This window comes from Delphinapterus leucas, chromosome 10 (genome assembly GCF_059928025.1).
Source record: "Delphinapterus leucas isolate spDelLeu-1000000601 "Yukka" chromosome 10, BTC_Dleu_Yukka2, whole genome shotgun sequence".
NCBI lineage: Eukaryota > Metazoa > Chordata > Mammalia > Artiodactyla > Monodontidae > Delphinapterus > Delphinapterus leucas.
This window is the reverse complement of record NC_143138.1, coordinates 48,223,483-48,236,928: the sequence shown is the minus strand read 5'-3', so window position 1 is coordinate 48,236,928 and position 13,446 is coordinate 48,223,483. Positions and strand designations below refer to the sequence as shown.

The following is a 13,446-nucleotide window of genomic DNA, read 5'->3' as shown; positions in this document are numbered from 1 at the left end:
TTTTGATAACTGAATATTTACAAATTGCTGTCAAGTCAGCATAGCTAATACAGTATGAAATTGGCATAGGAATTGACAAATAGATCAGAAAAACAGACTGAGTCCAGAAATTTGTGAGGATATATGAGAATTTACCACCTGAATAACATAAGCGGATTATTTCATTAAAGGCGGTAATTCATTTAAATGGGAAAATTTAGTATATAGTATTAGAAGATTTGACTGAATACTGGGAGCTAAATAAAGTTGCTATCTTATCATATTCAGAAAGAAATAATAAATCAATTCAGGATTTAAATGTTAAAATGAATTGTAGTAGAAAATCTTGAAGATTATTTGTATAATCCAGTGATTGAAGGTAATTTTTCAAAGAAGGTAGAGAAATCCAATAGTAAAAGAAAGATGATATATTTGACTACATGATAATTGTTTTGTATGTCCTTATTAAAATTAGATAGTGAACTGGGAGAAAATATTTGTAACATATAAGACAGATAAAGTGTTTCTGTCCAAACTACACAGAACTTTTAGGAATTCATGAACAGAAGTCAATTGAAACCCTCCTCAGTGTTGGTGGGAATGTAAATTGGTTCGGCCACTATGGAGAATAGTATGGAGGTTCCTCAGAAAACTAAAAATAGAGCTGCTACCGTATGATCCAGCAGTCCCACCCCTGGGCATGTATCCAGAGAAAACCATAATTTGAAAAATACATGCACCCCAGTATTTATTGCAGCACTATATAATAGCCAAGACATGGAAGCAACCTAAATGTCCATCAACAGATGAATGGATAAAGATGATGTGGTATTTATATATACAATGGAATGTCACTCAGCCATAAAAAAGAATGAAATAATGCCATTTGTAGCAACATGGTTGGACCTAGAGATGATCATACTAAGTGAAGTAAGTCAGATAGAGAAAGTCAAATATCATATGATATCACTTATATATGGAATCTAAAAAAAAATGATACAAAGAAACTTCTTTACAAAACAGAAACAGACTCACAGACATAGAAAACAAACATACGGTTACCAAAGGGGAAAGGTGGTGGGGAGGGACATATTAGGAGTTTGGGATTAACACATACACACTACTATTGTACATATAAAAGGTAATCCACAAGGACCTATTGTATAGCACAGGGAACTCTACTCAGTATTCTGTAATAACCTCTATGGGAGAAGAATCTGAAAAAGAATATAGATACATGTATATGTATAACTGCATCACTTTGCTGTACACCTGAAACTAACACAACATTGTGAATCAACTATACTCCAATATAAAATAAGAATTTTTTTAAATAAAGTAAAAAAAAAAACAGAAGAGGAAATCCAAATGTCCAGTGAACATTTGAAAACATCTTCAACCTTAGCAGCAGTTAAAGGAAAGCAAATTAAAGAATAACGTGTCTTTTTCACTAATATAATTTGAAAGTTAAAACCTAATGCTGGAAAATGGGTTCTCTAATGCATTGCTGAAGAGATTTTTAAAAATTATATCTATTTAAATAATGTACATAATGTAAAGTAATCATAAAAATTAATAATCATGTTTGTGAAGACACTCATCATGCTTAATCTGCTTTATAGTTTTATGCAGTTCAAGGGATTTATATAGGAAAAGGCTAAAAATGTCATTTCCTTTATGTCTTTGAGCAGAAAGTTGAAAAAGATAAATAGGTGACTCAGTTTCTTTGAAATAAGATGGTGTATGAAGTCATTTTAAAATAAAATATGTGAAGTACTTTTCAATTTACGATTTAATAAATACTTTTTCTCCAAGTGATATAATTTGCATATTTTTAGATGTTACTTAATATTCTCTCCATCACTTTTTAAAGGTTCTTGCGTTAGTCTTTGTACGCAAACTCATGGATCTGTGTTTCACAAAGAGAGAGCTTAGTTGGCTTGATGATCTCATGCCAGAAAGTAAGAAAAAGAAAGAAGACGACAAAAAGAAAAAAGAGAAAGAGGTAAAAAAAGAATTTTAAATATACACTATTCACTTATTGTTTAATATTTTGTACCAAGTAGCAAGCACTATTATAGTCACTTTGATGGAATCAACTCCTTTCGTCCTCTTAAGAACCTTATTATTAAAGTGTAGGTACTTTTATTATCCCCACTTTACAAATGAGGAAACAGAGAGAGAGAGAGAGAGAGAGAGAGAGGTTAGTAGGTAGTTTGTCCTAAACACAGGCTCTTACCCATTTTACCAACTTGCCTTTATCCCTTGCCTTTATGTACATTTATGTTAAATGTACATAAGTACATTTTAGCATAAATTTTAATTTTAACAGCATTTTAATAATCTGGCATATATTGGGTTGGCCAAAAAGTTTGTTTGGGTTTTTCCATAACATCTTATGGAAATGAACTTTTTGGCCAACCCAGTGTAAGGACAAAAAGGACTTTAAGTAAATACCTTTTTACAGAAAGTATAGTAAAACTTTAGTTTTTATATTCAATATTATGTACCCTTAGTTGATTTGTATACTGAGATTTACATAAATACTCTTTTCTGAATTTGATTTTTTTTAAATAACCAGCTCAATACTATAACCTAGTAAGAAGGACAAATAAAACACTTGAGTATGTAGCATAGGTGATTTTGTTGATTTTAGTGCCTCACTTAATTTTCCCATTCAGAATATTGTTTGAAAATCAAAGATAAGAAGATATACATTTTTTAAAGTTGTGGTCCTATTTAAATAGATCTCAGAATTGCTGGGTTTTTTTTCTAATTTTTGAGGGAAATCAGCATAATTTATAACTTATATTGCATAGTATTTATGGAAAAGCATTTATTAAAGTTTTGCAGACAAATGCGTTTAGGGCTTGTTGGCATTTTTTCATGGTTTCGATTGATTTTTCAGTGCTGATTTATGGCAAAATTACTGGTTGTATATTTACTTTTCAACAAAAATTTTGACTTTTTAATTAGGACACTAATTAAAACATTTGAATTGAGTCTCCAGAATTTTTAAGAGCTTTGTTTCCTTCAAAGCTATATATGTATGTAAATGTTTATGAACTTGATGATTTTTCAAATAGGGTATAATCTATTTATAAAATACTTAGGTAAAATTGCTTGCTTATTCCTGTATCAGGGAGAATAAGGTTATTTGCATATCACAAAACAAAAGTAAAGCTGGCTTAAACACAAGAGCTTATTTTCTCCTATAAAAGGAATCTTGAAAGTAAGTGATCTGGTGTGATGGCTCCACAAAGTTATCAGGAACTCTGCTGCTTTTCTCCCAGCTCGGCATAGACTTTTCATCCTCAGAATCCCCTGATAGGTCAGAAGGGCTGCTGAGTTTGAGCTATCATGTCAGCATCAGAGACAGCAGGAGGTAGACCGTGGATATCTCCACCCTGCCCTCCAGAAATGGCATGCAGGGATTTCCACTGGCACCACACTGAATAGCAAGGAGTGCTGGGAAATTTAGTTTAGGTTTTATTTTTTTATCTTTTATTATTTTTGTTAAAACTGGGTGCATCGCCACCCCCAAGTAGTGGGATTTCTATCAGTAAGACAGAGGAGAGAATGCTCTTTCTGTCTTTCCTTTACTGACCACCCCTCCCCATTATAATTGTGTCATGATTTTGGGCGTTTCATAGCTAAGGTGTTCTCAACCTGGGGTGACTTTCTGATGGTCAAAAAGGGGCTGCTAGTGGCATCTAGTGGCCTGCTGAACATCCTGCATACACAGGACTGCCTCCCAGACAATTATTTGGCTCTAAATGTCAGTATTGCTGAGATTGAGAAACCCTGCCTTATCCAAGTGAGCTTTTGCTTATATTACAATGAGAGTTATGAGGTTTCACAAAATTTTGTCACTCATTGTATGCCTATGTCATAGTTGATACTAAAATTTATGTAGCTAAATTGATATTTAAACAGTATCAGTGACTAACTTACAGAGGTGAAAGTTACAACCTCTTAAAATTAATCTTTACAAGTGGTTTTCAGCTTGTGCTACAAGTATGTGTTCATGGTAAAATTTTCAGTCATGGCAGATTAAATAATGTCAGTTTGGTTTTCTGATTCTTTAAGATATTAATATATTAATTGGTCCTCCTGGAAATATTCTGGGAAAAGTAATCTCTTCATGTATGTGCTTTAAAGGAAGCTGAGAGAATGCTTCAAGCTGGTGAAGATACTGTGCATCTTCCATTTGAAGGGGGAAGCCTCTTGCAGATTCCAGTTAAGGCGCTAAAATACAGGTGAGATGCAGCTTCATCCTTTAAAATGTGCTTCATTTACATGTCAGATGCATGAATAAGCCATGCAATGTTTCTTTAAAGTCGTGTTACCTGTTTTTTAAAAGATGACAAACACTGCATCTGACATGTGGGCTAAAGGAGGGCTTCCTGTAGGTGGAAAAGAAAGTCACTGGCTCATCCCCCTTCTCACTTGTAGGAAGGAGTGAAGGAGACCTTGGCATCCATGCCAAGCAGAGATTGTCTTGTCGTTCATCACTCCTTCTGTTTCAGTGAAGTTTAAAATCAGTCTTAGAATATTCCCATTCTCTCAGTAGTACAGCTTTTTTTTTCCTGCCTTTCATTATGACTGGGGTTGGTGTATGTTGGAAAATAAACATTTGTAATCCATTTTTTGATAACCTGTGACAATGTGACTATGTTTGGAGGCCCTAGAACTCTCCTGCGGTTTCCAAGGGTGTGATTTGAGCATTGGCAGTGAGGGCTCATACTAGGGAAAAATTAAGTTTCATATATAGTTTATCATGTATGATTTTGGTGATTTATATTTGAATCTAAGAACTAAATACAGAGGTTGGGAAATGTAAGCTTTTTTGTAGATTAAAAACCTCTATTATTTATGTACACCTGATTCTTATACACATTTATTCTATTTATGACTGGCCATTTATAGAAGAAAAATCAGTTTTAGAATATATATAGGTTCCTTCCTTGACCAGTTAATGGAAAATGTTTGTTGATATTTAATTATCTTGCTTCAACCTTTTTTCATTTCTAACTTATGTTTATAGTTTTTATAAGAGCACATTTGGACTTGTACATGTTGATTAGTTTTGATAAATGAATTCACAAGTAATTTTTCTCTTTTGTCATTGGTATTAACTTGTATCATTGGTATTATTCTTTGTCACCTTTCATGATTTTCCCTCAAATTTGTATATACCTCAAATTAAATGCCAGGTATAGACATTTTGATATATCCAAATAGAGTGCTCTGCTTCTCTAGATTCTGTAAATGTTTGTTGAATGAATTAATGTATTGACTTTGTTGCTAAAAAGAGTATAGGAACTGCCATGATAGTTACTGGTGACTCACCAGTTTGCTGAGATTGTTTGCCACCTAATTTCTGTAGGTCCTGCATTATCTCTTTCTCACTGTGATTACACATGGATCTTGACAAATTTAAATGGAGTCCATGCTTACACTGTCAAATATTTAACAAAAAGAATGAGTATATGTATATTTACTTTTGTCTTTTAAATGATGACGTGAACCATGATTAATGTCATTTGAATTAAAACTTGAACATCCAGAATGCCAGGAACTGGCTGACCTGTTTATTTGCCAGAATTTTAAATCTTAAGTAGCTTTGGATTACTTGCCATGAAAATAGAGTAAGATAACATATGAAAGCATCTGGAAACCATAAAGTCCTATAAAATATGAAAATAATTTATTTAATGTAGACAAAATTTTTCCCATCTAGTTTTATTTTGGGGAAAAACAAAATGTATACTTTCTTCAAAAAAGGTCTCAATTTCTACTAACGGAAAAGTTCTTAGAGAAGATCATTTAGAAGCTAGAAGGTGCTTCAAGGACTTCTCTCTTCAGTTATTTGAAGTTGGCAACTGAGCAAAAAAACGTTTTCTTGGGGTAGACAGGGTTTCAAGTTGGATGGCTCTGCCATGGTGAATTTGGGTGTCCAAATTTGTGCACTTTTAATAAAACTTCACTTGGTGAAGCAGCCATTCCTAGAGAGTCTCCAGTGGCCGCTTCACTCTTTACTGCAGTCTTACATCATAAACGACATGCAGATTTAAAGTGTGAACAGATGACTGCTCTTTAGTCATTTATAACCTGGCTGCCAGCACATTGTTAATTTAACATCTCATTTGACATTTGTATTTGTCGCTTGTTTGCATGAAATGTTTTCCTTTTGGTGAAGAAAAAGGACTAGCAAATATATTCCTGTTAACTTCCTAGTACTTTCATGTCCAAACTGACAACCTTGAGCCCAAAATTATTATGGATATCTTCATTATTGGATTTGGGGTCTTGAGGTAATTTTTGCAATATTTCACAGAGACATGGAATGGTTACATTTGTTTCTTATAATGAAAGGACAGTATTTGGATTTTGATAAATTTTATATAGTAACACCTTCATACTAAAAATATTACTGATATGGTAATACCAGCTAAAAGCAGTACTTATAAACCTTTTTTGTGTGTTATCTGTTGAAGTATTTTAATTTCTAATTTTAAAGTGTCCCATTTCCCAGAATTCTTTTTAATGATTTTTAAAAGCTATGAAAAAGGGCTTCCCTGGTGGCACAGTGGTTGAGAGTCCTCCTGCCGATGCAGGGGACACAGGTTCGTGACCCGGTCCGGGAAAATCCCACATGCCGCGGAGCGGCTGGGCCCGTGAGCCATGGCCACTGAGCCTGAGCCTGCGCGTCTGGAGCCTGTGCTCCGCAACTGGAGAGGCCACAACAGTGAGAGGCCCACGTACCACAAAAAAAAAAAAAAAAAAAAGCTATGAAAAAAATTTTTTTAAATCCTAATTGTAATTTTTCTTTACATACTTTGGATAGTTGTTTGCTGCAATTGAAATTTGCGCAGATTATAAAAGTTTTCTAACTGACTTGAGGCAGTATCACTTTTTATATTTATAAGCACATTAATATATTCCTTTATGTTATTTCAATAATATACTTATAGCCAAGATAATCACCTTTGGGCATCATTGCCAATTTAATTAGTCTCATTGCTAGTTTTGATTATAAAGAAAGATGCAATTCCCCTTTAGACCTTTATAATAGAACTCCAAAATACTGCTATCTTGCTAGATCTTGGTTTAAGTGCATGACAAAGAATTTTCTCAGTTTTAAGTTGATGAAAGCAAATATGATATAGATAATAGGAATGACAATATTAATGCTTTTGCAAGTACTGAATACTAACCAGAAAGTGTATTTGTTCTTCAGTGTTGATCCCTCAGTTGTTAACATATCAGATGAAATGGCCAAAACTGCACAGTGGAAGGCACTGTCCATGAATACTGAGAATGCCAAAGTAACCAGATCTAACACGAGGTAGCTGTAATGATTTATGCATTTTCTAACTATAGCCAACTTTCAGTTTACTTATGGATAGCTATTCAGGAAAACCATTGTCTTAACTTAACAAAACCAACCTTTTTTTCTCCCTCTTATTCTTCCTTCTTCCTTTCATCTATCCATCATTTCATGTATACTGGAAGCAGATATACGTGCTGATAGTTTTGTTATTTTTTAAATTTATAGTTGCCTATTTCAAAAAAGAATTGTTTTGTAATAAAAATGAATATATACATAAGGAATAAATATATAAAAGATCAGAAGCCATATAAAGAAAGATAATTACTAGGGATTGAATACTAAAATAGAATGCTACCTCAATCATGCTTTCTGATGGTCCAAAAAAAAAAGGCTTTCTTTTGTTTTGCTTTGTTTCAGCCTACTATTTCTTCTGGCGAGGTAAACATTTTCCTAGAAGATATTTGTAAGAAATTTAATCCATGGGAGTAAAGGCCATTCAGTTTTATAATGGACCATGTATTACACAACTGTTTCATAACCCCTTGCTTATATTTCTTGTTATGTAATAACCCTTTTTTCTTTCTTTCCCACTCACTTCAAGACCTAAGCCTCAGGAATTCTGGCTTGATAATCATTAGTATGTTGATCCCTTAGGTCTCTGGAGAAATTAGGTATTACCCTGCAGAGTACTCAGTCATTCATAGTCAACAGTTTTTTTTTTGGTGTACACTTTGTGCCAGATGCTGTGTTGGGTGTCAGTATATTCTGCTTGGGTGTCAAAAATTAAAACTTTTCCAGGCAAGCAATCGTTATTGTCTTTCTGGCAACTGTCTTTTGATAATGATTGATTAGGTTTTTCTCCCAAGATATCTTTCCCTACCTGCTTTTAGAACCTTGCTCCTACTTAATCTCAGTTATCAACTCTTTTGGCTTTTCTCTCATCATTTCTTGAGTTTTAATTCTCTAATGTAGACTGTTTACTTCACTTCTACCTTTGATCTCAAAAGTTTTTAAGTTAAACTTTTTGTCATTTTGGATTATTTCATGCAGCCAGAATTTCACTAGATACTCTTTTTACTCTTAGTAACTTTTCGCACCTTGTCAGCACCCCTGGCCCAGAATGTTAGTATAGTTAGGATAAATAGAAGGACCTTACAGTAGTAGTATTTTGTCTTTTATACTTCTGCCTTTCATTCAGGTTGCCCCTCAATTCAAAATCACATGGGAAGAAAGGGAATGTTTTGTTACATTGTTGAACAGAAAAATGTTTGGGTTATCCTCCTTCAGTTTTGTCTGGAGAAGGCAGCAAACCATAGTGTGTTTCTATCTTTTGCAAAATTTTCAAAGCCCAGATATTCATGTTACAGTTAAATCAAATCAGTTAATCAGTTGAATCCATATACATGGAATCATTGTATTTGATATTAACTTGAAAATGTAGAATTGTATTTTGATCTTGTATTTATGAACCAAATTTGGGAAGATAAGATTTGTTACATTTTGCAGGAAATTATTTGATGCTTATTTATATTGACAAAGATTAATTTTTAATGAATTTGTCAGGAAAATAAAAGTCAGATGCTACAACTGTTCATATATAAAGTAAAACTATTGTCAAGCACAGTCATCTTACACTGACCAATTTTAAGGAGCTCCTCTTCAGTTGTAAGAAAAATGTGAAATTTAGTGGCAAAAATATCTTTAAAAAACTAAGACTTCTAATATTTGCCTTTCCAGTTAAGTTTACTGATATGAAAAGAAAGCAGTAAGATAGAAATAGCAAGTTGTATGTTTATGGTATTAATAGTTGTCTCAAAAGGCTCTTATGGATATTTACTGTTGGCCATGTTTGAATGTAATATTTAGCCATTTCAAAATTATTTATTCTCATTCTTTGTTTTAAATAGCCCTGAAAAACCTGTAAGTGTGAAAATAAGTTTTGAAGATGAACCAACAAAGAAATACATGGATGCTGAAACTTCATTATAGAATTGAACCAAGAGGAATTATTTATAGATATATATACATATATATGTATGTATATATAATATTTCATGTCACTATATATAACAATATTGTATGTCATGCCATTTATGCATGACTATGGGGTTTTTTGAAGTAGTGTCTGAAGTTTGTTAGGAGCACCATGGAGACTGTGTATATAATGAAATGGTCTCTTAGAAGTGAGGTACATGATTCTTACTAGTCAAATATTTATTTTTCTGTTGGAAAATTTTTTTCTGTTCTGCAATAGAAAAATGTGGGGAAATGCATTCAGTCTACTTTTCTTGAAATCTATTTGTTCATCAGTGGCAGTCCATACCAACCTTAAGTGATACGTATTTAAATTTTTTCATTGAGTTGCTAGAAATGTTCCCATATTACTTCCTTTCTGCTAATGCTTTGTGGGAAGAACAGGGCGTCTCTGCCAGTGCTGGGGCACAGATGGGGCCATATCCTGGCTGCTGTGTGTGTGTGTTGCATTACATGCATGTCCATCATGTTTCACAGGTGATGGGAACTTTTTCGCTATAAAGGTAGAACAGTGGAAACTTTCTAGATAAGAACTATAATTTTGACCTTTATGTTTTTGAAATTTATTTTAAACTTTAAAACCTCCGCATCTAGGCCTCCATTCTAATAAACAAGTATAATTGCAGGTGATTTTATAATTTAACTCCCATACCACTCATTAGTTTATGAATTTTAAAAGCTATAAAATACCAATTTACGATAGTTAAATTTTGTTGCCTTTGTAGAAATTTTTTTCTGAATCCTAGTACTCTATTAGAGCCCCAAATGCCCACTCTATTCTCTGCCTTTGCTGTCCTTTACTTAAAATGTGGTTTAGTTTGTATCAGGTTCAAGTTCTTGATTATTTTTCTATTATAAGTAGTATGATTAAATAATCAGGAGTCAGAATTCTCTTAAGTGGGTTTAAGATCAGTATTACTTTATTACGAATTACCTTTCATTTTCCGTTTACGTTGTTCTTTCTGTTGTATAGGTAATATTTAATAGATTTCATTTTAAAATATTTTATTTATTTTAATTGATATGATGCTTAAATATTATATAAACATTTGAAAAGGTAAAAAATATAGAGTAAATTGTTAATATAAATAGTTGGTGCTCACTTGCATTTATGGTTTATTATCTGAGAGCAGTTGATAGATTTTACATCTTTGATATAAAGCACTGCCATATTTGTATTTTAAAAGAAATTTAGACCTATTATGTATAGCTCAGATCGATGACATTCTTCCTAGTTTGTGTTTGTATGTTTTATTTAGATTTTGCTTTTCTAAGCTGTCTTTTTAACTTCTAGCAAATCTTTTTAGTCATCTTTTATATACTTTTACCTCCATATGAAATAAATAAATGTTGTTCTTGTTAAGCCTGTAGGACTGGATGAATGGGGTTGTGAAACTGATTTGGCAAGAGGATGATTTCTAAAAACCAAATGAGTATTGAGAAGCCACTGAAATATCGAAAATAATAACATGAATGTTAGGATGAAAATTTTAATGGAATTCCGATGCTTCCTTTAATCATTTTTAATTAAAGTACAAAAGTATGAAGAATTGATCTTATAGAAGATCATGAGCAATGCCAAAAGCTGATATTTTAGCAATTCTAGCAATCCATTCTAAACTACTTAACTAATAAAATTTCCACATCTAAGACCATGTGATCCGATTCTAGTTAAAATAATGGATTCAACTTCTGCCTCATATGGGAGGTTGGAAATGTAGCTGATTTTCTTTCGAAAATGTAGCTGGCACCATTTGGTACTGCCTAAAGAAGAGAGATGCTGTCAGCACTTGATGAGAGAGCATTATCCACGGTGCTTGTTACTGTTTATGAGCTTCCATTGAAGTGATTCCTTTTCATTCATAGCAGCAGAATCATTTCCAAAGACCCCAGTATTTGCTGCTATGATTTTGTATCTCCCCTGATGAACCTGAACAAGAGGATTTCCTTACACCATTCCCTGGTGTCTGGATGTCACAGGGTTAACAAATGTGCTTTTTTACAGGAAGTAATTTTAAAATTTGAACTGAAATCTACCTGGGATCATAGTGTTTATGTGATTTTATTTATGAATACTGGTTGTCCAGTGCCAGAAAAACCATGATGTGCAAAATGCTTTGCACTCAGTGTTTTTACTATGTTTCTAATTGTTAATAGTTTCTGCTTTCTTTTGACTACTTGACTTACAAAATGATCTGATTGACTACTTCATTGAAAAGCAAAGGTAACTCATGTTTAATAGCTTGTTTATGTGGTTATGATATTTTTCCACTATTTTTGAAAAATAATCATGGATAGCATTCTTTGAAAGACAGTGAAAAATGTAATTTACTACATATATTGCTTTTTAAATGTTGCCTTAAACAGGTATAGATGAGCAGTAGTAATTGCTATGTACTGATTTACCTCAAGGTGAAAAAGAATTAAACCTGTGCATATTCCATTTATAAAATAAATTCATATAAACAGCCCTGCACTTTTTCAGATGCCTTGGTTTCCAGGATGGAGCTCAGTGCTACTGAGTACCCTGGCCGCAGGGCCACCTCAGGATATTCTTTCCTCCACCTATTTTATTTATTTATAGACATCTGTTTACAAGGACTGTAATACATCCTCATGTTGACCATCTGAAATTCACTTTCACTTGAATGCTATTTCACTCTAAAATTGCCGCTTTTGAGAAGACAATGAACTAAAAACTTCCTTATGATAAAAGGATGATGCTGTATGTTCTCTAATGATATTAGATATATGAAGTGAGGCACACGATCATTCTAATGGGTGTTGTATATGTGAGTATGCTTGTGTGAATGATGTTGTCAATCATAAATCTCTCAAGTTGTTTAAAAAAGCTGTGGCATATCATTGTTCATATTTGCCAAGCATATAAAATGTGTAGGACAGAATTTTTTATGTGCTAACACATGTATTTATAAAGCAGATTTCTTTACCACTCAAAATTACTTTCGTTTTCTCCATCTAAAAAAAATGTTCCTTCCATATACCTAAAGTTTATGTATATATATAATAGCTTTATAACTTTTACCTTTTGCAAAAGCAGGTTCAAAATTCTGTAAAAAGGAAAATGGTTTCCGAAACAGAGGTATGACACCAGAGCTTGCTGTTTTTAAAGGATTGTATCATGTATATAAGTTCTGTAAATGTGCTCAACAGTGTAACATGTGAATCCTGTTTTAAAGTGCTCAGATTTTGGATGTGTAAGCCATTAATATAACATTGTAATTCAAAAATGTTTAAATTAAATAATTTAATGTTTTAAATTTATTTATGTAGATCACATCATTGTTATCATATGCAGTAGAACTATGTGAACTGTCTTTTGGTTTAGTCCAACAATTATTTTTTTAGAAAGTAAACTTAAAGAGTTTAAGGACATCCAAAATTTAAAAGTGTTCATACTTCAAAATTTGGCAATTTTAATGTAAAGTTGGTTCTTTTCTAACTTTTCAAAAAGTAATTTGAGTGTCGATAATAGGAAAACATAGTTGGAAATGGAATTGTCTAAAGATCATTTTTAAAAATTTAATTAGCATATATTGACTTCTACATTTGTCTTAGAGTACTTGTTAACAGTTGTTTTTTAATCAGAATTTTGTGCGTTGATGATTCTTGTGTTGTGGCTTTTCTTTTGTTACTTTCATATTAAGAGCTTTTTTTTTTTGTAGGGGGGTTCTCTTCCAATGTTTACTACATTTAAATAAATAGAAATTGAATTTTATTGTTCATTTATACAGTATTTGATAGCTTGGTATAATAACAGTACAGTTCTAATTTTTATGACTTTTATAATTATACAATGATAATATTTTCTTTTATAATAAAATCCAAAGTAAACATTTAAAATGTAGAAGTGATATTTTTCATCTATATGAAGTACAAGTATCTACCAAGTCTGTAATGTGAATAATCCTGCCTTTCAAATCTGTTTCATAATATTAGAAGAAAACTATTTTTGGAGATGTTATTGAAGTTGAAAGATCAATAAAAGTCTACTGAATCAGTTGTTGAATATTGTCTTTATTTTGATATTAGAAGAGCTGCATGTCTTTCTCATGAGAACCTGATAGGGGCTGGAG

General features: G+C 32.4%; 1 protein-coding gene across 7 annotated transcripts in view; it reads left to right on the top strand.

The window, feature by feature from the left end:
- The window catches only part of SLC4A7 (solute carrier family 4 member 7), a 125,020-nt gene extending 111,647 nt beyond the window's left edge, over window positions 1-13,373 (top strand). For 6 of the 7 annotated variants that reach the window (XM_089918943.1, XM_089918946.1, XM_089918945.1 and 3 more), the window contains 4 exons: window positions 1,853-1,984; window positions 4,141-4,238; window positions 7,223-7,330; window positions 9,223-13,373. In XM_089918943.1, the coding sequence (XP_089775069.1) occupies window positions 1,853-1,984; window positions 4,141-4,238; window positions 7,223-7,330; window positions 9,223-9,304 (420 nt within the window). In that variant the 3' untranslated portion in view covers window positions 9,305-13,373. The remainder of the gene's footprint in view (window positions 1-1,852; window positions 1,985-4,140; window positions 4,239-7,222; window positions 7,331-9,222) is intronic. The other variant, XM_089918944.1, reaches the window with a different exon arrangement.
- Window positions 13,374-13,446: the final 73 nt, after the last annotated feature.